The 26,446-nt window shown below is 43.9% G+C and overlaps 1 protein-coding gene across 1 annotated transcript in view; it reads right to left on the reverse strand.

Annotated features, from left to right (window-relative positions):
- Positions 1-26,446, reverse strand: part of LOC135898519 (uncharacterized) — a 160,168-nt gene that overhangs the window by 72,337 nt on the left and 61,385 nt on the right. The window contains exons 2-3 of the mRNA XM_065427492.1: positions 26,132-26,210; positions 23,253-23,369 (exon numbers count right to left, since the gene is read on the reverse strand). Of these exons, the coding sequence (XP_065283564.1) occupies positions 23,253-23,369; positions 26,132-26,210 (196 nt within the window). The remainder of the gene's footprint in view (positions 1-23,252; positions 23,370-26,131; positions 26,211-26,446) is intronic.

A 26,446-nucleotide genomic window follows, 5' to 3' on the forward strand; every position in this document is an offset into this window, starting at 1 on the left:
ATTTGTTTGCTCATTAAATATTCCGAAAATATCACACGTTGTGTGATCTGAAAGAGAGCAAGAGAGAGTAAGCGAGTGTTTTTTTTTTTTAATTGACGACCAATGCCAGTTTTATATATGTGTCTCTGTAACAAAGGTTGCGCTTCCTTGACTTCTTTATTGCATAAATTGTGCGCCGGTATTATCGGTGATAGCCAATTGAGCTCGGCGCTCTGTCCAGACTGATTTTTCTTGTCTTAGCTTCTCTAAAGCTCGCAACAGCGCCAACTATATAAGTGAGCAAGCTACTGCTCGTTCTTTTCTTTACGCGCCTTTTTATGTGTGACACGTACCGCTATCTTGTAATCATTGAATGTGCATTACATATTTGATATACTGCAGCTATTGTGACTTGTAACATCTATTGCTAACTGTTGTATAACGTTCAATTTTACAATGCAAAATTATATCTGACTGGTTGACTACCACACATTTTCATTATGCTGTACCTTTTCGCACTTTCCTAGCGCAAAACTCCACATGGGAACCTGTGAAGACATCAAACAAACAAACAAACAAACAAACAAACAAACAAACAAGCACACACACACACACGCACTCGCACACACAAACACAAACACACACACACACACACACACACACACGCACGCACACACACACACACACACACACACACACACACACACACACACACACACACACACACACACACACACACACACACACAGACACACGCGCGCGCGCGCGCGCGCGAAGTCTTTAAAGTTAGCGCAAGCCTATTTAAGGAACAGCTGTAAAAAAAAAGATGCATTTTTTCTATCCTCACATATGGGGAAAAAAAGAAGAAAGTGAGGTTGGGCCTTTTTTTCCTTTGACTGACAGATATCGGGCTCCGGGAAGTTTTTCAATTAAGCCATTTGAAGATTGATATTGATTCCCGCAGCTCAGGCTTGCCTAAACCTTCCGTAGCAGGCCCCTGTAACGTACAGATGAGCGCAGGGATTTCTTCAAATTGCTCTCGGGGCTAATGATATTGCGGATAAGAGTGTTTTCATTTCAACTTCAGTTGGCGGATAAATCGAGTTTTCTATGGCGATTCATTAAATTCTACTTGCCTGACGTGCGCAGGTTGCTGCGAAAGAAAAGCAGATCGTATTTGATTGTCGTGAAAAATCTTGCTGTTGTGTTTCCTTTACCAGCCGTAGCCCTTCCTATCTAAACTATATGCAAGGTCGTTTAAGAATTGCTGGTAAGAAGATACCTTCTGCTCTTGACTCTGTTGTTCACAGCAGCCCCTGTCCTAGTAGTGTAATCTCCATTGTTCCTGTATTTGTTAAGAGCTGAGGGCAGTTTTTTCGTGCCTTCGAAGGTTCCAAGCCAGTGTTTAAGTATAAACTGCACAAAGAGAGGGACACAACAACGTTGTGCTTCTCTAGCCCTCACTGTACGTCTGGATGCTAGGAAAAAATTACCCAGAAACGAGAGATAGACGAGCACTACAGAGGGCGGGAGGGAACGTGGTTGTGGATAGCGATGATTCAGTGAATACTTAATAGTATTAGTCATAGTTTTGTGTGACGCTGTTTAATGCCATGACAAAATGATCTAAAAAACATCTTACGTTTAGAGCGTGTATTTCGTTCTATATAGAGAAAGAAACTGAACAAGAGGCAGGGCAGCCAACTAGGTTGCTTCTGGTTTGCTGCCCTAGACTGGGTGGGTGACGGAAGAAAAGGATTAACTAAATGGACAAGAAATATTGCCACACACGGCAGCGTTCACTGGGTATTAAAATGTTGTCGTGTTTTTTTTATTTTTTTTTCTTAAAGCACACTAGGGCTCCAACAGCTTTCACTGGAGTAATGGGATGAAATAGGCTGGTTGGTACATTTCGGAGGTTTAAAGGTAACAGCGCCAAAAACAGGACAATAACCAGAAGAGACAAACGCGGCGCCGTATTTGTCCGTTTTCAGCACTGCTACCTTCAAGTTTCCTCTGAAGGCTATAATAACGAGGCCAGGGTCTCAGTACCGGTCTGCGAACTATTGCGACTCAAGGTGAGCTGATGCCCGAAAAATATTTGCGGTGTGGTTCATCCTTCGTGTGTTTGCTTTCGAGCGTAAAAATTACCTTTTCTGTTCTATTTTGTGCCTTCCTTTCTTGGTTCCTGTTAGAAGCACCCATAAGATTTACATTTTTTGACATAAACAAAGTATTATCGTGAGTTAAAGGGCTACACTCAAGTCTCATTAGGCAGTCGACTAGGATAGGGCGTACATAATGCTCACTTTGCGTGACTGAGGACAATCACAGTCATTCTTGAACAGGCTAAACATTTCTTTTTCTGAGAAGAGCCGTTAGAAAATGCAAGACTGAACCTTCCTTTCTTTCTTTTCTTTTAAATAATGTTTGTAAGTTGACTTCTTCAGCCACTTTCTTGTTTGCTGCATAACGTATCTTAAAAATTCGGTTTTCTGCGATAATGCAATTACAGTGCACGCAATAATAATATATATATAAAATAAGAACTGTCTCGCTTAGCACTGATTTTTACAGCAGAATGTATTCTTCTTTTTTTTTCTTATTTGAAGAAACATTTGAGACACATTCGTTGTCTCGGGTGCTACGGATAAAGGCAAGAGAGTGCAGGACAAAAACAGTAGCACTGACGAGCTATATATTCACATTTAAGTGGAAAGCAGCAGTAACGACGCAGTCATGCGGCATATAAGTTTAACCCCCAAAGTAGTGGCGTAGTGGCTTCGGCGTTACGCTGGTAAGCCCGAGGTCGCGGGATCGAATCCCATCCGCGGCGGCCGCATTTCGCTGGAGGAGCGTAATTCGAAATGACTTCCGTGTATCGTGCACCATGTGCCCACTGAAAAACCCTAGGGGGTCAAACCTATTCCGGAGCCCCCCACTACGGCGTGTCTTATAATCGAATCGCGGTTGTGGCACGTAAGACCTGAAAACCATAAATAAGGTGAGATAGTCAAATAGAGTGGACGTAAAACGTAGTAGTATATTATGTTACGCTCATGCTATATAGCAAAAGTCAAATACAGTGAAGGGATATGCACACAACAGGTTCAGCTTCAGAAAATATAAATGCCACGACATCCACTACAGCCACATCCGCCGGCGGACAATGGCAGGGACAGTCTGTTCGGAGGCGTCGGAAGCCATGCAGAGCTGGAGTGGACTTGAATGTGTGATCAGAAAAGCGTTAATCTTTTCAGTTAGCTGTAATAATAATAATAATAATAATAATAATAATAATAATAATAATAATAATAATAATAATAATAATAATAATAATAATAATAATAATAATAATAATAATAATAATAATAATAATCTGATTTGATTTGGTGTCTATTTGATTCAAACGATAAAGGAAGCCAAAAGAAAAAGCGGTAGGCCTAGCTGGGCCTTGGCTCCCTGTTACAGGCAGCAGCACACGCATCCAGTGGATATACAACAATAAAATACGCGTGTAAATTAAATACACACCTTCATAGAAAATAACGAAAAATACATTGGTTATGTAAATAGACAACAAATGATGATGCATCAATACAATAACTGCATATTCTGGCGAAGCGAAGATATTCTGGCGAAGTGTAGAAAGAAAAGGCTGGATAGCTCTGTGTTTGGGGATAAGAAGAAAATGCCCATTTTTGTAAATGAGCATTTGACTCAGAGGGGCAAGGCTTTGCTTGCAGCGGCAATACAGAAAAAGAAAGAAACTGGCTGGAAATTTGTCTGGACATCTGGTGGCAAAGTGCTAGCACGCAAAGATGAAGGTTCACGAGTGATACACATTGCGGATGAGGCAAGCCTGACTAAAATAGGGAATTGAACATGCAATGTGAAATACGAAATTGAAAACGGTTTATTATGTCTGATCTTTTTAATAACCGAAAGTATTATGATGTTGCAGAATTTAATAGCGAATTCCGCTCTAGCAAGAACTTGTTTTCGACATTACATATAAATTGTAGAAGTATAAAAAGAAAAGTCGATAATATTGCTGTTTTTCTACAGTCTCTATCAATTGGGTTTGATGTGCTGGTTTTCTCAGAAACATGGATCACTTGTAAGGAAGATGCACCCTTCCTTCCAGGTTATCTAAATGAAATCCTTTGTCGTGAACAACAAAAAGGTGGAGGTCTTGCTATTTATTTTAAGGCTGCGCTTTCTTGTGAACTGCTTGATAAATATTCTGTCATGAATGATGATATTGAATGCATGACTATGTGTATTGGGTCATATTTAGTAGTTGGTGTATATAGGCCACCCCGTGGCCACAAAAAGAAATTTATTCAGTTCCTTGACGTTGTGTTATCATCAACTGTGCTCTGGAATACTCCTTGCATAATTATGGGCGATATAAATATTGACCTCTGCTCCAATGATCCCTATGCGAAAGAATTTGAAACGCTTTTGCTTACATATGGAAGTGCAAATTTTATAACATCACCTACTAGGATTACACCAGTAAGCGCTACGCTGCTTGATATATGTGCTTCAAATTTAAGTTCGCAGAATATAAAAACCGGGGTTTTTTCGTATGACATCAGTGATCATATGCCCATCTTCTTTCTGGTATTATCTACTTCTCGCCTTTGCATACCGAAAACCCAGGCATTTCTACATCGAACTAAAAACAGCAAAACTCGGGAAAATTTTTTTCACTTAGTTCAGAACCTAGATTGGAGCACTGTTTATAGGCAAAACAACCCTGATGAAGCGTATAACGCCTTCCTAAAGCTGTTGCGTGCTAGTTATGATGCAGCATTTCCACTTCATGAGTTCTCACGTGATATAAATAAAAAATGCAGAAAGCCTTGGATAAATTCTGATCTTTACAGGCGCATTCAAATAAAGAATAAGTTGTACCACGATTTCATCCACTCGAGAGAGACTGACGCGTTCACTAAATATAAGGCATATAGAAATGTTTTAACTTCAGATATAAGGAAGGCTAAAACGAACTACTATGAAAAGTTATTTGAAAAAGTTTACAACAATCAGAGAAAATTATGGGAAGTTATAAATGGGCTTACGAACAGGAATAAAGGCTGTCATAGGACACAAGACCTAACAATTAATGGCCAAACACTCAGCGGCGAAAGTTTGGCCAATGTCATGAATGAACACTTCATAAACGCGGGCTCCTATGTTGCAACCGATGGAAATACGGAAAGTGCCCCAACTGCTGATAAGTCTACTGTACCTTATTCTATCTTTTTGGTTCCCACAGATCCGGTTGAAGTAGAAAACTTAATCAGAAAACTTAAAAATAATGTTGCATCAGGTATTGATGAAATAGGTTCTGCTGAGTTGAAATTGATATCACCATTGATATGTGATGTATTGTCCTATATTATCAACCTCACCCTCACTGCCGGTGTATTTCCGGAACAGTTAAAGGTGGCAAAAGTCACTGCAGTACACAAAGGTGGTGATATCAATAGTTTAGCAAATTATCGACCAATATCTGTGCTTCCAACAATATCAAAAATATTTGAAGGAGTAATTTACAGTAGACTTGCATCCTTTTTTGATAAACATCAAATAATAACAAAGAGTCAATATGGGTTTCAAAAAAATAAGTCAACGGAGCAAGCTCTATTATATATTAAGGATAAGATAATCGATCATATGGAAAAGAAAAAATACACACTTGGGCTCTTTCTTGATCTTCAAAAAGCATTTGACTCCATACAATTCCAACTGTTAATTCAGAAATTATCGAGGTATGGAGTGCGTGGAGTCGCACTTCAACTCTTCAAAAGTTATCTTGAAGATCGCTATCAATTCATGCAAATTAATAACACAATGTCTAAAAAGATAAAATTAAACCAAGGAGTCCCCCAAGGGTCCATATTGGGGCCACTATTGTTCCTTGCTTATATAAATGATATTGTAGAAATTCCTGATTCCCCTGAACTTATTATGTACGCTGATGACACAAACGTTTTCTTTTCATCAGACAATTTATTATCACTTGAAGTCAGTGTAAATAACTATTTAGGGCATCTTTCAGGATGGTTAAGGCAAAATAGGCTACGCTTAAATGCCAAAAAAACAACCTATATGATATTCCGACCTATAAACAAGCCTATAAGTAAAATACGTGTCACATTTGAAGGAAATTGTATTACACACGTTAGGGAACAAAAATTTCTTGGTGTGTGGTTTCAGGAGGAATTAAACTGTAATACACATGTAAATCACCTGATTACCGCATTAGCGCGAATAGTTGGTAGTTTTCACAAAACAGTACACTTAATCCCATTAAGGTTAAAACTGAATATGTACTATGCACTCTTTCATTCTAAGGTAACTTATGGGATATTAGTCTGGGGAACAACATCGCAAAGAAATTACCATAGACTTGTTACTATGCAGAAGAAAATATTGCGCTGTTTCGAAAAGTACAGGGGAAAATTACAAGACCTGCCAACTGCTCCACTGTTCATAAAACATTCCATGCTCAGGATTGATCAGTTATACTATTTTAAATTGCTCCAAGTAATTCAACAAAATAAATTATATGAACAAAGCCGCACCGAAAAACTATACTACTGTTTACGAGAACAAAGGATTCGAGCACCTAAAGTAAGAACTAATTACGGAAAACAAAGTGCTGCGTACCAGACACATCATGTTTTGAATATTCTTGCAGATAGATTGAACTTTACAGGCAGTAGTGCTGCATTTAAAAAACAAGCAAAGAACTTATTAATTACCACAGGTATACAGTATAATCATTAACTTGTGAATTTTCATGCCTCGACCAATGCTTAAATCATTCAAGAATTAGTATTTTGAGTGTTTCCATGTATAATGTAATTTCATCGTATCCTCATGCATTCTTATTTTCAAATTTCTTGAATTTATTTTGTGTAGCTATATATTATGGCGTGCGCGCGACCTCTTCTGTATGATTGTTTAGAGATGTTATGTATATTTTTTCTCTTGTTCATGTGATTTGTTATGTGTACTCTTGCAAGTAGCTAGTTGTCCATTTTCCTGAAACTGATGTACTGCAATCTTCTTTTTTTTTTTTACTCTGTTGAACTCGAAGCGTGTGAGCTGCCACGAACTGCGGAGGGACAGGGACCTTTGTCAGGCTTGATTGCCTTTAGCCCCTGCCCCTGCAGTGAGCTTTGTATGCTGCTTACTGTAAATAAAAACACTTACTATTTATACATAGGAAAGATTACAAAACAAAAAATAGTCCTACAGCGTGTACAATCCTACAGCGGATACAACTATATAGGATATTCATTCAAATATTGCTTTATATTCTTTTTAAACACCTTTTCTGAAGTCGAGAATTCCACATCTAGTGAAGTTTAGTCGACGACAAATGGTACTTGAAATGTTAATTTCTATTTCCCGTAGTTAGTCTGAGTGATAGGTACTAACTTTCTACGCGTTCTCAGATGGTACATTAAAGCAGGCCTGTTATGTAGACTGGCATAAAGTTTGTTTTGGTGAATATATTGCAGTGGACGATTGCGATAAATTTGATGTGCAGGTAGAATTGTATATTTCTTGAATAAGGGTTCTGCAGGCAAATGCCGCGGTCAGCCATAATAACCTTCAATAGCTTTAAAGGCTTCTTTTTTTTTTCAGAACAAGCAATCTATTTAAGTTTCCATATGAAGTGGTTTCCCAAACGAGAATAAAATATGTTTTGGAATAGAGAAGTGCTGAGTACATACAAATATTGAGCCATGTGGGTAATAAATTAGTAATTTTATAAATAACTCCTATAGCTTTACTCAAATGTTTTACTAAATCAATAATAACAATAATATTAAAGGACGAAAGAACAAAAGGAAACCCAGTTGAGTTTCAATACCTGGAGCTTCGAGTTCTTAGAAAAAGGTTCCTCTTACATATTTTTCACACAGGCCAGAAAAGGCTTCCACAGCTCTCTAAAAAGTATCCCGTAAAGCTTTCTTGCATTTGCAGAAAAATATTGCGTTTTACGTTAAAGGCTTGTACGGCCCAAGGAAGTCAATTGGCAAAATAAGTAGGACGGTAACTTGAAAAGAAGGAAGAAAAAAAGAATGAAAATAATGCAAGAAAAAGAACAAAAAAGAAAGAAGACTAACTTCGTATGTTTCTAATAGCACGGCATCAACCCCGTTCACAACGTGCACTGAAGCGAAAAAGTGAACGCAGAAATTGGAAGTCGTGAACCTTATTAATAATGCTCGGTACAAGCGCAATGGCAATAGTGAGAAAAAAAGGAAAAGGAAGTGAACATTGGCCCCGCTGTGAGACCTAATTAAGGAGCACCACTGCTCGTCCTGATAGTTCGCCGTACAGCTGCGGAACGCGAAATTTATAGCCTCGACGGGGAAGAAGGATCCCTTATTAATGAACTACGCGACGGCGCGAAGTAGTTTTCTTTCCCCGCCGATCTTGTCGCCAGACGAAGCCGCTCTTCCGGCGTCTGCGGCGACGACGGCTATGCGCGCGATGTCTGCCCCGTTTCCTCTTTGTGTTGTTTCTCTCTCTCTCTCTCTCTCTCTGAGTGTGTGTGCGTGTGTGTGTGAGCGCGACATGTCCACTTCGCCTCAATAGAGTGGTGCAGCGCCGTAGCAGCTCTGCCATAGCTTTGGATTGTCGTCAAAAGTGTCGACGTAAACGGGAGTAACGTATGTCATGAGACAGGCGATATTTCCCAACTGTTTCTTTATTGTATGTGGCGTCATCCAAACATACTTTCCGCTGACAAAGCTTCCGGCGGGGTAACAACCATGGGCAGCTGCGATCGGGCCATATAACCGATGTGCGGGCCCCTCACAACTTATATAAGGGTAATTAAACTGTCTATAAGTCGTACGCCATCTTTTTATAAACTACTACCTCACTTTGCAAATTTCTTCTTTCGCCTATGTAAATTATTGACCATAGTTATACCGACAAGGCTACTTTTTTCTCGGTCTATCGTCGCTACGTGGACTTCAAGAAGCGTCGCTTAAAGAAAGTCTCTCGACACTGGTCAGCCAAATGGGAAACACTATATGTCCATAGGCCCTCAATAGTCTCTCTCTCTCTCTCTCTCTCTCTCTCTCTATATATATATATATATATATATATATATATATATATATATATATATATATATATATATATATATATATATATATATATATATATATATATATATATATATATATATATATATATATATATATATATATATATATATATCATCGAAATACGTCTGTTTACTTTATACAGAGTTCATCAATAGATTTAGATTAGCGAATGACCGACCCTGCGAGAAATTAGCCCTTCGAGCTCGCATCCTGCTTGACTCGCGCCTGATGAGAGATGCTGAGTTTAATGAGAAGTTGGCATAAACTGAGCTGATCGTCTGGTATTCTACTCCAGGTGCTGCGTAACAATAGGGACGTACGCCGTGACTTTACAAACAACACATACAGCCACCTAACACACATATACGCAATAAACATATTCACACAAAACAAAAGTTTCCTAAAGGCCTGTAGGCCTCATAGAAACACCCACATCGCCTTAGTGGCGCGCTACGCTCGGGTGGCTCGCGACTGATCTATATATGGCTTTCCCAATTCTGCATGGTTTTGTTAAGACAGAGTGCGCGTAGATTGGGAAGCAGGAGGAACGGAGGCGGGGTGCCACCTTCACTGAACGTGCTGATGAACACCCGGCGCGCCTTTCGGGGCGGGCGTGCCATTTATTTCGAACACGGTGGGCGGCTGCCGCCGGTTCGCGGCGCAGCTGCTGCTGGGCCCGCGCCGTTACCCGAGCCGCAGTCATTAGAAGCGTTGACAAAGAGGGATTAGAAGAGGGGCCGGACGGTGTGCAAGGCCTGAATGGGACAACGTTTGGTAATTAACCACCGGGGGATACAAGGCGCGATTCGGGCGCGCCGCGCCCCGCGGCGGTTGATAGTCGCGCGGAACGCGCCATCGCGCACGGACCAATAGGCAGGGCAGGGACCGAGTCCTCGGGTGAAGAACACGAATCAACAGGGCCGGGAAAATGAATAAGCGAAATGACAGCGCCGGGAAAGGATTATCCCTTTTGTGACTCTATCTGACCACGCGCTGTATTTTCCTTGAGAGAACGCCCGCTGATGCAAGAAGAGAGCAGCGGAGAAGGGGAACAAAACGAATTTCCTACTTGCGAAAGATAGAAAGGGAGGAACTTGTTTAAGCCCTGTTTAATGAGACATAGTCCCGGACAGCGTATTCATCACGAGTTAGCGGCGCAGTTCTTGCCTCGAAGTTCGCAGCTTGTTCGTGTGCAGTCACGTCCCGCCAGACTGAGCAAGGCCCTCTAAGTAAGACAGAACCGCCCCCCACCCGCCCCCTCGACTTCTCCTCGGAGGCATGTATTAAGCGCGAGTAGGAGCAAACTACGCTAGCGACATCGGTCGCTTCTTGCGCGGCGGCAGCTGCGCCTGTTTTTATTTCACCTCTTTTCGCAGCGTTTCGCGGCGACCAAGAAGCTTGCGCAAAGCGGCAGGCGGGACTTTATTCACGACTGTCGCGCGGAATCCTTAGTGCCACCAATAGAAAGTCGGTTGCTGTCTTCTCCTTTATTTAGTTTTTTTTTGCTTCATTGTTTCTTCATTTTTCTTTGCAATTTTGCTGAGTGCAGTAATTGTTTCGTGCACGCACACCGTATGAATTCGTTCCTTAATCTCAAGCAATTTGAGATGTACGTTCTCTGAGATGTTCCTGCGAGGCATCACCAGTGCACAGCCGAGGCGTTCACTGGAAGCGCATTCACGTGGCCGGAAAACAAAGGAATCTCGAGGCTTTATTGCCAGCATCGTCTCTCGGTACACGTCTGCGAGACGCCAGCTGTGTGTGCGCCCAGAGACGGGGCCGCGTGGTATGCGATAAATATAATTACGGGCAACAAATTACGCGGCGTACAAATTTCCCAGAAGATTAAAAGGCAACGGCGTAGCTTCCTTATCAAATGCGTTGAATAACAAGCCTGTGCTGTGAGCATTCTTGTTTTCAGATTAACCCGGGAATGCTCCCTATTGCTCCTCGCCAGTCTCCATTAACAGTGGCATCTAGGGAAGGCGTTTGTGTTCTTTTGACCATGCTTCCTTTCGGTTCCTTAGCTTCAATACAGTGACAAAGATAGTGGAGATCGCATAAATGGACTCAGAGGAACCAGCAAAGGAATTTCATTGTATTGGACGCTGCCATACTGTGCCTTCACCCTCCATCGTCTTAGTGCGCAGAACCGCACTAACAAAGAAGGTGCTCTAGAACCGGTCCTAATCACTTCTACTAATTTGATGTTCCGTAATTTTTAATGTGCGTTTATGCCTGTGGGTATATATGTCCGCGGTTCCGCTGCCTGTCGCGCTCTGCCACTCAAGCCCAATGAGGCTTTGGCAGGCCGGATATTTGTACATCTTTTTTTAATACTTGGCGCAATAAAGTATTATTATTAGTATTGACTAAATCACTTGATGGTGATTTTGCCTTGTGTTACATGCTACAGAAAGAAATTACACGCAGAAACCCCTGTGGGAGTTATCCAAATGATGCGCAAGCATTTGCTACGAATCACGTGCTGTTTCGTCGCCGTCCAATGCTGTGTTCGGTATAATTGCGAGAAGCACCGCGAAAGGATCGTGAGACGGAGAAGCGCGGTTGCAACACCGAAATGTTAACTGAGACCAGCATGAGGCGACCAGAAAGAGGTTAATAGTAGCAATGTTCACTCATGTTATATGATGGTGCGTTTGGACGATGCCGCTGCCTCGTAGAAGATGACCATGCACTGGCCGATGCGTGCTGTAGCAGGGGACGTAATTGAACAGTGCCACGTTTGGTAGACCTCGTACGTAAACGTGGTCAGGGACGCTGGCTCCATTGTGTGCGAACCATTATCAACCGTGATCAACCGTAGTCCAGCGGCGGCTACGTATAGCGCGGCCGCACGGACCGTATCTTGAAAGGGATCTGTAGCAGGTTTTTTCTTTAATGTTTAAAACGGGTGCCTCAGGCAGAACCTCAGAAAAGACAATAGAGGACAAAGCCGTTCGTCCCAAAATCAAAAATTCACAGCAAGACACGAATACAATTCGGGCTAGAATATAACCCACACAATAAGAGTTAGGGGCCATAGGGCGTACCGAGAGTGTCAACACGCGTAGCAGTTCAACGTTGACGGGCGCCGGCGAAGCGATGAAAGAAGCGGCGTACGTCTCACCGAAAATATCGTTGGCGCTGACCGGCGGGTTGGTGACCACAGCGCAGCAGCTCCGGCTTGAAACGGGAACGCAGGCCCCTTGGAGGCACTTTCAGATGGAAGGTGCGGAGCAATCGGGTACTCAGGCCAGGCAGCTGTGCGCAAAGCTCGGGGTCGTAGCCCGACTGCAACCGCTCTGCCTACGGGCACCGGAGTCCGCAGGCCCCAGGTTGAAGTCCGCGGCCTGGCGGAGTTCGGACGCACGGAAACACGCCGGCAGGAGGCGCCGGTCGAGTGAAGCCCCGGTGGCTCGGGTCTGGAACCAGGCTTCGTCTTCGTCTCCCGGTTCGGTGGCCGACCTTCGTCCTGCGTCGCTTCTTGGAACTCCCGCTATCCTGCCAGCGCGTCTCGCTTTTTCTTCCGCTTTGGCCTTTGTGCCTTTTTCAGCTTGCGGACCCTCGAAGCTCCGTGTTCACCGGTGAGTGGCTGCTGGGAGCTCCGTGGGCCATTGTCTTGTCTTGTCTTGTCTTGTATCATCAACAGTGGCGCACACCCACTATGGGGGATTGGCCAAGAAGCAGGCGGTTTTCCGTATGCTTAGAAGTAAAGCGAAACTAGATTTGGATAGTGGAGTGCGGGACGATAGAACTGTAATTTAGAAGTGTAATGAAAATGTTGTTAAGAATTTTGATAAAATAAGTTAACGTAATGAAATGGAATAATAGAAATTATTGATAATTTTAGAAATTCAGCAAGATACTAATTTTGTCTCTCTAATGAAATTGTAAACTGCAAGAAAAGCATTCAGGTGGCTGGATGCCAGTGAAGTCGCCCCAAAAGAAAGAATGGTTGGCGAGTCCCGAGTGGATCTTTTTTTGGTTTATTTATTGAATATTATTATTTTTTCTTTTGCTCATGCCGTGCATCCTCGTGCTCGAGGCTCTTCGACGTCGTCTTCTTTTGCCCAGCACGGGATTCACATCAGTGCGCGCATTCTTCGTTGCCCTCTTTTTGCCTCACAGTTCACTGCACTTTGTCTCGCCCACCAAACACATCGCACGGACGCAGTGCGCCAAGTGCTGTTAGCTTCGTGTGCGCTGTGTTCTTGCCGCTTAGGCCGCACTGAAGCGAGAGGCAGCATGTAGGTCAATTCGCTCGCTGCTGCGGGCTCTATCGTGAAAGCGATCTCGTCTTACGCGATGGACGGACGGACGGGTTTCCTCGTTGGGTGGGCAAAGAAATGCTTACGCATTTAAAACAGTGGCGTAGCTCTTCGCTGCCCACTCATCAGTTTTTGTCCGGTGCGATGTTACACGCTTATACTTGTGGATTATCACCGAAGAAAGTGCCCCGACGGCGATAAACAAGCCATGACAGGGCACAAAGGGCGCCCGTATCGAAGTGCCAATCGATAAAGGGACTTCGAACTCCTTTAGTCAGTCACTGTTTGAGACATCAATAGCCATTCAGTTAATAAATAGGGATTAAATTGCTAGCCTGCACAACTACCGTTACATTGGTTTGGATTTGCTCGCCAAATTCATCATCCCTCATTAAACACCTGCAACAAGATACAAAGAAGCGATTAATTTTTAATTATCTTATCACGTGTGCACGCGCCATTCTTCTGCCAACCAAGCCCGTGATCAGCTTAGCAATAGTTGCACTCACCTGACCCTTTAAAAACGCTCATCATTCGCCAAGAAACGATCCGAGCCATCTGTGCCGCATGACACGTTCTAAAGCGTAGAACCATTTAGATAACTTTGCGCGAATCCTTTAACATCACTCTTAACTTAACATCACTCTTAAGGCCTCTGCTCGGTTTGCGTGGATGATTTTGCTAGTTGGTAATTACCTTAGAAAAGGAACAGCGCGAGAGGCGCACTCAGACACAAAGAAGAAAACAGCGCTTGTCTTCGTCTTGTCTACGTTATAGTCCGCGTTTTACTCAGTCAGTCAGTCAGTAATCTTACTCAGTTGCTTAGTTAGTTAGTTAGTTGGTTGGTTAGTTAGTTAGACAGTTAACTAATTAATTAATTAGCTAGCTAGTTAGTTAGCTAGTTAGCTTGTTTGTTAGTTGGTTAGTTAGTTAGTTAATTAGTTAGTTAGTTAGTTAGTTAGTTAGTTAGTTAGTTAGTTAGTTAGTTAGTTAGTTAGTTAGTTAGTTAGTTAGTTAGTTAGTTAGTTAGTTAGTTAGTTAGTTAGTTAGTTAGTTAGTTAGTTAGTTAGTTAGTTAGGACCAAACATGACGTTAGGCCAAATGAATATACGGCGAGGGACAGGCAGTCCACCTCGGCCGCGCGCAATGGTACTCAGCTGTCGAAAGACAGCGGGCGGCCTTGGTATACAGTGCTATCAAGCATGTGACTGCCTTGTCGTGAGACATTGAAAGTGGCATAAGAGGTGTCCCGTTGTTACGCCACCTCTGCGACAGTTAGAATAGGGTGTCTGCAGGAAATGTTACCAAGGTACAGCGATGTTAGCATCGCAGAGAGAATCTGCGGCTGATTGCGTTACCTCAGTTCTAACACACATATTATGCATATTATGTCAGTATGATATGCCCTAGCAAATTTCGCAAAAGTAGAGCTAAATTCTGAGGAACCGTTTGAGATAATTATGCGTCACTTTCAAAACTGGCTCACAATAATTGCTTCTAGCTGGGCGCCAGAGAGCGAAGCGGATAATCGCACTGGTTTTCTGTTCTTCATCAGCGCCCCTCGGAAAGCGAAGGCAATTAGAGTCACTGCAAAGGGGGAACCGCTCCGACTTTTATCTCAAGTCCAGTGAAGTGTCGAACTTTCATTGACCATCGTCCCCTTCGTCAATAAGTAAAGCCGAGAAGGGAACCGTGCTCAGGAATTGATCGCCGGAACAATTAGAGGCACTCGGGTCGTTACGACTCGGCTAAAAATTGCAGTGTGGTCCGAAAAATAGCTTGGCAGACGACGCATCGACCGAACAAACTGCGTACAATAGTCAGCAACGATGAACACATAAGAAAAACCAAAAGTTATGCTCTTTGCCGAGATACGGCAGCAGGCATTGAATTACAAATGGAGTCCCTAAGGGCGACCGGTCCTGAAGCTAATAAAGTAAGGGCGACGGGATAGAAGTTGAAAGACGTCCCTCAATAAACTAAAAGTAAAAAAAAGACACCTTTTTGGAAGTCTTAGATCGAAGCTATTTCTTGCCGAGTGAATCATTGATACTAGTGCGACCGTATTGCCATGGCCGAAAGCTGTCACCTTTCTGCTTTAATGCGGCTTAATAGTTGAACTTGTTTGCCCTTATGGTTGTGACGTCCATGCCTCAATATACAGAAGAAGAAAATTGATGTTCATAGTATATTGATTTTGAAATGTATATTATGTTTGGGTAGCGCAATGGGACAGACAATAATGTGAACTCTCCGTTACGGGGTTGTGTTTAATCCTTTCAGTGTCATCTTTTAATTCATTTTTTATTTTAGTGTTTAGTGTTGGTTTTAATTTATTCTTTCATTGTTTTTCACTGTGTAATATAGGAAAATGCAGGAGCCGAGGTACTCATAACTGCAATATCTCCGTAGCAAATCGTGTATAACACAACAGAACAGAGTCCGTCATTCTTACCTTGGCAAAAATACACTTAATAAAAGAAAAACCAAAAAGGCCTGTAACTTAAACGGTTAAAAGAATTAAATTATGGGGTTTTACGTGCCAAAAGCACTTTCTGATTACGAGGCACGCCGTAGTGAGGGCCTGCAGAAATTTCGACCTCCTGGGGCTCTTTAACGTGCACCTAAATCTAAGTACACCGGTGTTTTCACATTTCGCCCCCATCGAAATGCGGCCGCCGTGGCAGGGATTCGATCCCGCGACCTCGTGCTCAGCAGCCTAACACCATAGCCACTGAGCAACCACGGCGGGTAACTTAAATGGTTAATTTTTAGCTGTAAAATCACAGCATTCCCTAATATACGGAGCCAGGTTGACATTTGGACGAGTTCGTACAGTTTTATGATAAAGTGAAGATAGCGCGAAACACACGGACAGAGAACAACAAACACCACAAGGGCGCTTTTATTTAATGCGCATTTTCTTAAACGTAAACACCTTCTAATCAGAAGAGCCCACGCACTTTAGAGATCGAAAGAGTCGAAAGAATCATTGCACTCCAACGTAACCAGCCCGTCTGTATTCGAACGCTGGCTCTAAACAAAAAAAAAAAGTATAGGTACGGCTCATCCGCAGCGGTCAAGTTCTTCGTAAATCATTGTTTGGTTAAACGCAACATATGCTGTTCTCTGAGCTAGACCAGTACGAATTGCTAAATTCGTCCAGAAAATCAGATGCTACCGAGCTTGTCTCAACACTTGACATTCACTCGCCGTGAAGTAAATGTGCCGGTCTTACCCCGAGTGACCGCTTCCCCTCCCACTACAGAATGAACTTGGTCTCATAAGAAGCAGCAAGCCGTCTATACATTATCTTCGCTCTTACTTGGGAAGGAAAGGAACGATGAGAAGAAAAAAACAAAAAAAAGAAAGGAGAGCACTTTCATCCACTGCTGAGTCTGAAAGAATGAAGCCACGCCGTACGTCCTGGCAAGCTGCCATGTGACTCTTTCGGTGGTCACGCGCCGAAGAAAAGCACTGTCTTCGGCCATGTTCCGAAGCACCGGACAATATTGTCCTGCCGCGAGTTCATACCGGGGCAATCAACAAGGAACGTGAAGATCCCTCCACCTCGAAGCGGTTGGGGAGGGGACGCGGAGGTCAGAAAAGAATGAGCTCCGTGTTATACAAAAAAGAAGAAAAAGAAAAGGCAAAGTCGCACAGCTTGGCAAGGATAAGGAAGACGCTGCAAAACGAGAACTTGCGACGCGCGACGAGTAACACGGGAGAGCCGCAGAGGAAGAAGGAAAGGAGGAGAACGGATGTCGACATCCCGCTCAAAGTACCGGGAAGAGGATTAGAAGCCCAGGATAAATCTCCACCGACGGGGTCCTAATCCCTTTAGTGCGGTAGCTCTCGAGGTGAGGCCGGGTTCTCATTACAGGGTATACCTTTTCTACCCGCCTTCCACGGCGCGCACACGCATCGTACGTCTCGACCGTAATCTTCTGCATCTTTGGTTTCTTGCCGCGCGCCTAGCGACGACTGATTACAAAGAAAGAGTTGTCGCGCTCGACGAGGTAGGTTAGGTTTAACCAGCGTTCGCTAAAGAAAGAGCAGACGCGCATACGGTATCGATGTATACTGCATTTGTATGTAGAGATGTGGTCCTGCCCTGCTCTTTCATTTTTCTTCTTTCTCTTGTGATCGTCTAGAAATCGGAGCATGTCGAATGGAGATCGATAGAAGCTATACAAAAAAAGAAATGAAATAAAACGAAGAAGGTAAGTTCAATCATTCAAAGTGCTCGAATAAAAAAATAGTGTAGCTTGGTCAGCAAGAGTTGAACGAAAGAATACATTTTACTGAAGTACTTCGCATACGCGCCAAACTTTAGTTACATAATTTCAAACATCGGCAGGCTTGATCTGTTAAGTGAAAAAAAGAATTCTTCCATAAATAAACAACTAAATAAATAAACAAATAAACAAACAAATAAATAAATAAATAAATAAAACTTTATTTTCGCCTCATGCGTCCAATATACAGCGACAAAAGGAGGCAGGACAAAAAGCTGCCATTGCTGCTTGAACAAACTCCTGCCACCCGTACCACAGCATCATACAGAAGTTCACACATTTGCTTGTATAATTTCTATGTTCACGGTAACCATTCGCATCGTACAACTTTGAGTAACTATATTTCTCTTAACCAGAAGAAAGATATCACACTAAAGGTACATGTGAAGTATAATCACGTTTACACATAAAATAAGTGAGTTACAGCGCGATCCTGTGCGGAACCAATAATAAGAAGTCATTATAAACATAGCGCATACATGAATATAAAGTGTTCAACTTATGTCCATACAAACATGCAAATGAAAAAAAAAATAATAAGCGCATTCATTTTCGAAGTTTCATTTAGCGCTGTTAACACACGCAGCACGCAGCACGCAACGCACGCAACGCAGCACGAATACCTTAAGCGATGTAAGCTCGGTCAGTGATCATGGAAGGCTCACAGAATGATATGTACCGAGGGTGTATTGCGATACCTGACAAAAACCTCAGTTTCGCAAGCACGTAAGAAATATTGTAAAAATGTGAAACACAGTAACGCGTGGGCCAAAGCGCTTTATAGGAGTCTCCGTAGTTCATTATTTTCGCAAGGCTGGTTCACTCATTGATAGCGTTCAATGTTCCCCTACAAACGTTTCTTCGGCTGCACTGCGGAGCTGTTCAGGAAACGCACAACACGCTCTTTCTGTCTCCGACAGAAGCGTGCCTCCGTTTTGCCCTTCGTGGTGGTTTGCGTGTCCCCTGCACACAACAAGACTCGATTTCGCCAAACCGTTTCCTCGCATACGAAGCCGCCAGCACGCGTTCACAGCGGGTGGTGTGCCGACGAAAGGCTTGGCTCGGCAGAAACGGCGGCTGCCGGCCGAGGTCCGAAACGCGGGAATGCGCGTCGAGCTACAACACGCGAAAGAGCTGGCCATCTTTTATTCAGGCCGGGCCACCGCACGCGAAAAGCGCTACCGCTCCTCGCTGCACCCCACAGGACTTCCCTGCTCGCCGAGAGCACAAACTTGCTCTTTAATCTGGAGCGTCGTTTTCGCGCACTCCTGTGCCCCCCTTGCTGCCCAAACACGACGGGCACGGAAACTTCGCTGTTAAGAGCCTCTGGGATGCCAGCGAAGCAACAGGAAGGCGCCACTCAGGCGGGGTCGCTAGAGCAGCGCTAACCCGTTGGCTGCGCATCAAATGAGAAATTTACTGTGCAAGTCTTGCAGGCCCCACCTACGCTACTATAATCACCCACGTACTTGCCTTTTGTGTCTCCGCAAACCTTACAAAGCCACATTGATCGCATAATTTATGGCTCTGCAAAATTTACCAAGTATGCGCGTGTCTCTCTATTCGTGTCCGCATGCCCTTCGCCTAACTAATTTCTTGCTCTTTCTAAACGAAGTGATGAGAAAGTATGACGCATAATATTTACCACCACAAGAAACGACAATATGTACATAAAGAGAGTTTGTTCTTTTGCGAAGCTTATTCTAAAGAGTGTAGCTTTCCTTCGCTCCATCGATTCCTTCGCTCGTTTTCGTGAAAAGGAGCCGACGCAAGGGGCTCCTCACGGGGCGACTTCGCCGCCGACTACGAACTGCTTAGTTCAGGGATACACGCTTGCTGTCTACCTATACTATCGCCACAGATGTACCGGTTAATAACTCTGTGCCCTAAGGAATTGCCCAATAAAACAATGACTGCTACCTAAATATTATCACTTCTACAAATATATGCGCCGTCAAGGGCTTCATTCTTTTGACACAGCAAATACCTTTCTATACAAGTGTATGGATGTTCGGTTACGTTGACGATCATGGTGGATGGTTCCTGCACAATGTTTTACAGCGGAGCTGTATATGGCTATCCCACGAAATTTCCTGTGTCCGTGCGTGTACACCGTCGCGCCGACAAAGAAAAATGTTCGTCTCCAGAGCTAGTGCAAAAGAGAGTCTAGTCTTGTAGGTTCATTAGCATGAGTGTCAAAACCTATGATGGATGCATCCATTGTTCACCAACTGCCAAATCGAGTGATTGATGACCCATAGTTCTCGGCGCAGCGCTCGTTCGCCATCGCTAGACGAGCTCCACCACTGGAAAAGCTAGCGCCACCGTCGGCGTGACGTGGCAAATTAATGGTGAAAGCTGACAAAAAAGAACAACTTGCTGCACGTGGGGAACGATCCCACATCTTCGCATTACGCGTGCGATGCTCTAACCAATTGAGCTACCGCGGCGCCGTTTCCCCATCCACATTCTTGGTATTTATGTTTTTACTACTACAACTAACCTAGGGAGTGTTAGCCAGCGCCACCACTCACAAGTAACCTTGGCGGCGGATGTCAAACATCCTTTCTGCCGTAGGCGTCACGAGCACGTGATCTTTTTGGGTGAAGGCAACTGGTCAATAAACCAACACGTGCTACCTGAAGGCATCAATGTTGCCGTATTCGAGACCCGCGTTATGTAATGAACGAGAAGAAAGGGGGCTAACCGAGGGGCCCGATTTTGATTAATCATATAATAAGAAGCCAACAAACACAGACACCAAGGGCAACATAGGGGATGGGGAAACGGGGACGCGGTAGCTCAATTGGTTAGAGCATCGCACGTGTTATGCGAAGACATGGGATCGTTCCCCACCTGCGGCAAGTTGTTGTCTCATTCACTTTCATTGCCATTAATTTATCATTTCTTTAATTCAATTAGTAAGTACAAGTAATATCCACTATGTTATCCTCGGTGCCTTCGTTGGCTTCTTATGATATGATTAATAAAAATCGGGCTCTTCGGTTAACCCCCTTTCATCTCGTTCATTATATCCGGCGAGGAAAAGGCACGTGCCCAGTGGCTCGATCTGTTTATGTGCGTAGTGATCGTATTTAAGTTTTTCTGACTTCTTGAAGATCGCCTGTTGCCGCTAACAAAATTTTTGTCCTTGATCTGGATTATTCGAGGAGGCTAGGACGAGAAATCGAAACACATATTAACAAAAGATCACTAATTAACTTCTTAATTAAATAAATTACGGCACATACTGCAATTTACGAATTGCAGCCGGTGAGTTTGCAAGACATATCCACTTGAAATGGATTTCCGGGTGAGACCAGTTTCGAGATATTATTTCCGAAAGTGTGGGACGAAATACATGGGTGTTCTAGTTGCTTTTGTGCCTCAATGCATAGAAGAGCGTTTTGTTAGAAGTAAGTGGATAAACAGTGAATTTTTACGGCGACTTAGACAGCGCATATTTACAAACTGGTGTCATTCTGAAAATTTATTCCATGTGGACAGACCGGTCAAACTCACTAGCTACAATTCGTAAATTGCAATATGTGTCTTAAAGTAATTAGTTAAGAGTTTAGTTTGTTATATATTTATTTTGCTTAATACGTGTTCCGATTTCTCGGGCAAGTAATGCGCGCCTCTCTGAAAATTCGAGCTGAACGACTGGGATTACCTTATCTGCAACGGGCAATTTTTAAAAATTCCAGAGAGCTCAAAAATTATCACCCCGTATAAAGATCCACACATTTATCTGGCGAGGAAACGGCGAACGCCAAACTCCCGGGAAGGAACCAAAGAACGTGGGAAGGCCCTACAGCTGTGGGGACACGTAAGGCTGCCAATCACGCCAACAACCGGTAACTTAGGACACGCTGTTTCATACACTGCCCAAGCAGTGCGAGGCCATTCTCCAAGAATCTTTGTCTCTGACAATTGTTTACGATCTAGGTGGTTTGACATGGTCTGAAGAACGTCGCATTTGTTGTGATGACGATGGAAAAAGAAACAGTATGCGTTCGACTGTCTCTTCGCGGTTACACGAGTCACACGTAGGTGCAACTTACATTCCCATAAGGAAGAATTATAGGCTTTCGTAAAAACCACCCCTAACCAGAAGCGGCACAGCAAAGTATGACAATTGCATCTTCGACAAAGAGTCAAGCCTTCGCAGACTGCAGTTTTAAACACACGGAGGGTTATAAAAAGTTTGCGTCTTGGTTTGAATAAGCAAACGAAGAACCCTCGCAGCATCTATTCTTGACAAAGGTATGGAAAGGGACTTTGTTTATCGGTTGACCAGACAGCATCGTCAGAGAGGTCATTATACTGACTATGGCGCAGTGATTCGACACTCATTAGAAGGCGCTGTAATGACCGTTGGAGAGGTCTTGTAATCACAAACCTTCTCTTACGTACGTAGGCTTCCTCATTGGCGAGCATTCTGGTGCCCGCTGGTCATGATAGCATTCGGCGACATGGTCACGGTGGTGATCAGCCAATCACTGACGAAACTTACGCAAGATATATTTCTTTATAAGCACTCTTATTTTAGCCGCTCTCTTACTGTGTGTTCTTTTTGTAACGCTTTTTCTTCCGCTGGCAATTCGCATTAGGCCCCTTTCACTTTGAGGTTAGGCGAGACATGCGAAAGAAAGCAGCTGAGCGTGGTAGGCGTTCATTTTCTTTACTTTGCTTAGTAAGAAAGCAACGTATCATAACTTTATTTCACGTTCTCCAGGCTTCTGACTTGTCCATTAAGTATTTCTTTATGTGTGTTTGGAACCCGAGGCATTCTTATTGATTCTCTTTTCAAGGTGCACCAACGGAACTGCCGGCGATCTTATTGCTTTGTTAACCAAGATGTTGAATGCCACTGGAGGCTCATCATCTCAGTGGTTTTTAGTATCAATAAGACAGCATACCATTCTCAGAGACAAAGATTCTTGGACCATGGCCCCACGCCTCGCAGGCTTACAAAGCGACGCGGGCATTGCTACAATTCAGGAATCGACTGACCTGGAAGTGATGGACAACCACACGTGTTCGCGCTGAAAGTTCCTTCTTCTCTCCCTCGTCTTTCTTTCTTGTCATCCCTTAAACCCGTCCTCCCCTTGTAGGATAGCAATCACAATTGTAACAGCGCGGACGACAACGGAGTGAAAGGACACAGGACGAGCGCTGATTCACAACTAAGTTTACTGAAATACACGTCAGGTATATAAGCGACACAGACGATCACATGGTCAATCGAGGAACGCACAACCGAGCCACGTGTATGCAGGACATCTGTTACGCTATCGAGCTATCTAGGTACCTTAATTCCTGCTAAGAATTATCAGTGTGTACCAACTCGCCCAACTTTCCACTTTCATGTAGGATAGCAAACCGGACTTTCATCTGGTTGACCTTCCCATCTTTCCTTGCTTCTTTTCCTCCTCCTCCTCCTCCAGTACGCACGTCCTTGTCGATGGGCGTACATTAAAAAACACCACCGGTTCCTCATATCGGTACACGCAGTTCCAGCGGTTGCATTATAGTGCTTCTTGGCTTACCCTTTGGACCAAGTAGTCCCGGCATGCCTTGCGGCCCGTGCGGGCCAATGCTGCCTGGTTCGCCCGGAAAGCCGCGGTCACCACGCTCGCCCTTGTCACCCTTTAGGCCTGGGTTGCCTGCGCAGAAAATCAATCATTCGATCGATCGATCGATCGATCAATCAATCAATCAATCAATCAATCAATCAATCAATCAATCAATCAATCAATCAATCAATCCTATGTGTTTTTCTAACTATGAACTGCCTTGACAATAGCGTTCGTTGACATTGCATTATTATGCGATTGGAAGCACAGGTACCGCATTCCTTACTTTAAAAAAAAAAATTCTGGTGCCTTAGGTGCTAAAAAACCACGATATGGTTATGAGGCACGGCGTAGTGGGAAACTCTGGATTAATTTTTTGCCACCTGGAGTTCTTTACCGTGTGCCCAATTTGAGCACACGAGCTTTTTTTTTTGCATTTCGCCAACATTAAAATGCAGCCGCCGCTGCCGAAATTTGATCGCGTGACCTCGTACTGAGTAGCCGAAGCCACTAAGCAGCCGTGGAGGGCGTTATTCACTTTACAATTTTATACAGGGTCGGAAAGGAAATGCGCGTTCCTTAAGTGTATAGGCAGTTACATGTAGGCCAATTTAACGTGCACCCGCCGTGGTTGCTCAGTGGCTGTGGTGTTGGGCTGCTGAGCACGAGGTCGCGGGATCGAATCCCGGCCACGGCGGCCGCGTTTCGATGGGGCGAAATGGAAAAACACCCGTGTGCGTAGATTTAGGCGCACGTTAAAGATCCCCATGTGGTCGAAATTTCCGGAGTCCTCCACTACGGCGTGCCTCATAATCAGAAAGTGGTTTTGGCACGTAAAACCCGATAATTTCTTTAATTTAACGTGTTGAGTGGTCCCATGTTCAGGAAGGAGCGCAAACTTGCACGTCCGAGTACAACAACCTTCGCTCTTATTAGCAAGATATCAATTTGTAACTGTTCAACCACTGAATTCAGGGCACATATGTTACAGGCAGCGAGTGTCGTCATCATCTGATGATTATCTGCCTTGAAAATGCCTGTAACGCATTTTTTCGGTGATTTTGACATTCAGAGCGGCCATTGAACCGGACAAATTGCGGGCTTAATGCCGCGAAAAGCGCTGTTGATGCTGCCTTCCGATTTCGTCGAAGTGGAAGGCAGCTCGTTCCTTGTTCCTTTTTTTTTTTTTCAGGCAGCATGCTGTTAAGCCGCCACTGAGCTCCGCTGTCTCGGTGATTTAGAGCAGCACGCTAGGGATTACCATGTCGCCTGTCGACGCCACGCCCGTGCTTATCCGTTCGACGCGGCCGTTTGCAGTACAAAGCAGATAAAGGGGAATCTTTTACGTTGATTATATGAACGCCCAAACACATTCAACGAATTTTGTGGCAAGCAAAAGACGCACGAAACAGTACTCTCAGCGCGGCGGATGCCAGAAGCTTGGCAATAGGAAAGTTGATTTAGCACCACTTCATTAATCCGACAAATTAACGCTGTCGCCTGTCTGGCAAGGTGTTTTTAGGGCTGTCGTAGTACAGCCGCAATGTCGGGATTGGAACAAATGTCACAAGCCGTGTTTAACCCTGTAACGCTCACCGTGTCAGTTACGCTACGTTGAATTTGATAGCTTAAATTTCTGATTAAATACGAGAAACTTAACACATAACTTATAGTAGCGTTTCAGATAAGCTGGAACGATGTTTCAGCAGAGCATAGTTAAAATTATTTACTAGTTAATTATTATTGCACTAATTAAGTTTCGCTCAACATTTCCCTGTTTATTTTTTTTACATGTTCTCTGCGTGGCCAGATATAATGGCGAACACGTTGTCTCAAGTTTCCTTGACCTGGAACTGTGTTGAGGCATTACAGGGCTGGCGCAATAAAGGGCATGCGTAGTCTGCTCTGTACTCCGTTTATTAGAATGAGGAAGACCCGAATGTGCGCAGTCTCGAAGAAATGAAATTTTTTTGTAAATGGTAAAAAATGTTGTCATGTTCTTTTTTTTTCTTTTCTTTTTTCTAACCAGGGTGAGCTTGTGGAGAGAAAACTATTACGGTGCACCGTGTTGAGCCCTGCGAAGGCTTTTCAGAAAGTATGCGCGCTTAGTATTTCTTTTTAATTTTCAAAGCCAGGACTGGGCAGAAATTCTGCACCATATCTGTTCTGGAAAAGCCACCAGAACGTCGCATGGCTGCTTCTGCGAGTCTTCTTAGTAAATGGTCGCTAATTCTGCGTAGACGTATCAAGCGGGTCCCCCGGGCATTACAACCTGCACTAAGCCCAAGAAATAGTGATTATTTCCTTCCCTAGTTTCATTACACGATGGCGGCCGTAGCTTGGAAATGTCTAAATAATTAACCATTCAAAGCATCTTGAACTACAATATGCCGCCTTTAGAGCCTTCATCTGTTCTGTAAATCTACAATTCGTTAACTTTATTTTTCTTGTCAGATGGTTATCAATAATTTCATTTCTGTTTACTCCGTCATATTGTCATAAATTCATACAAATAAATACCTGCCGAACGGAGAGGCCATAAACTAAATATATCTTCACGTTAAAGGGGCGCGCGAAACTATAAAATCCAAGCCTTTTTAATGAAGCTTAAAGAAGTGAAACAAACGCTCTTGTTCGACATCTTAGTGCCTCTAAATGGAAAGCCACCTGAGGTCTCGGCCTTCTCGCTGCCGCTTTTACGGTCTACAGACTCCAATGATGCCCGTCGCACGACCGATCCCCGATGGGACTAAAGCAACGTCGGCGACCAGTGTGAGGAGAAGCGTTCGCAAAGAAAACGTTGCCGCATATCTGTGTATAGGTCCGCCCGCCCTGGAGGAGTGAGGACTGACCTGGATGTCCTGGAGTGCCCTTTTCCCCCGGGGGACAGTACCGCCGCGATGACTCGCAGAACTCCTGCAGCACCACCAACTGCGAACGACAGAAACATTGCGACAGAAACATTGCGACAGAAACATCTCAGAGAGTTCACCGCCATCGAATAGCGCTTCTGGGCACGCCAACATAAGATCGACGAAGGGAGGGAGTGAGGGGGTGCAACAAGGAGAAGGGTACGGCGGTTAACAAGGCTGAGCGCGTTTACCTAACTCGGTTTGGTTTGCTGGTACAACATTTTTACACAAGTATGCGCACACAAAAATACTGAT

This window comes from Dermacentor albipictus, chromosome 2, assembly GCF_038994185.2.
Source record: "Dermacentor albipictus isolate Rhodes 1998 colony chromosome 2, USDA_Dalb.pri_finalv2, whole genome shotgun sequence".
NCBI lineage: Eukaryota > Metazoa > Arthropoda > Arachnida > Ixodida > Ixodidae > Dermacentor > Dermacentor albipictus.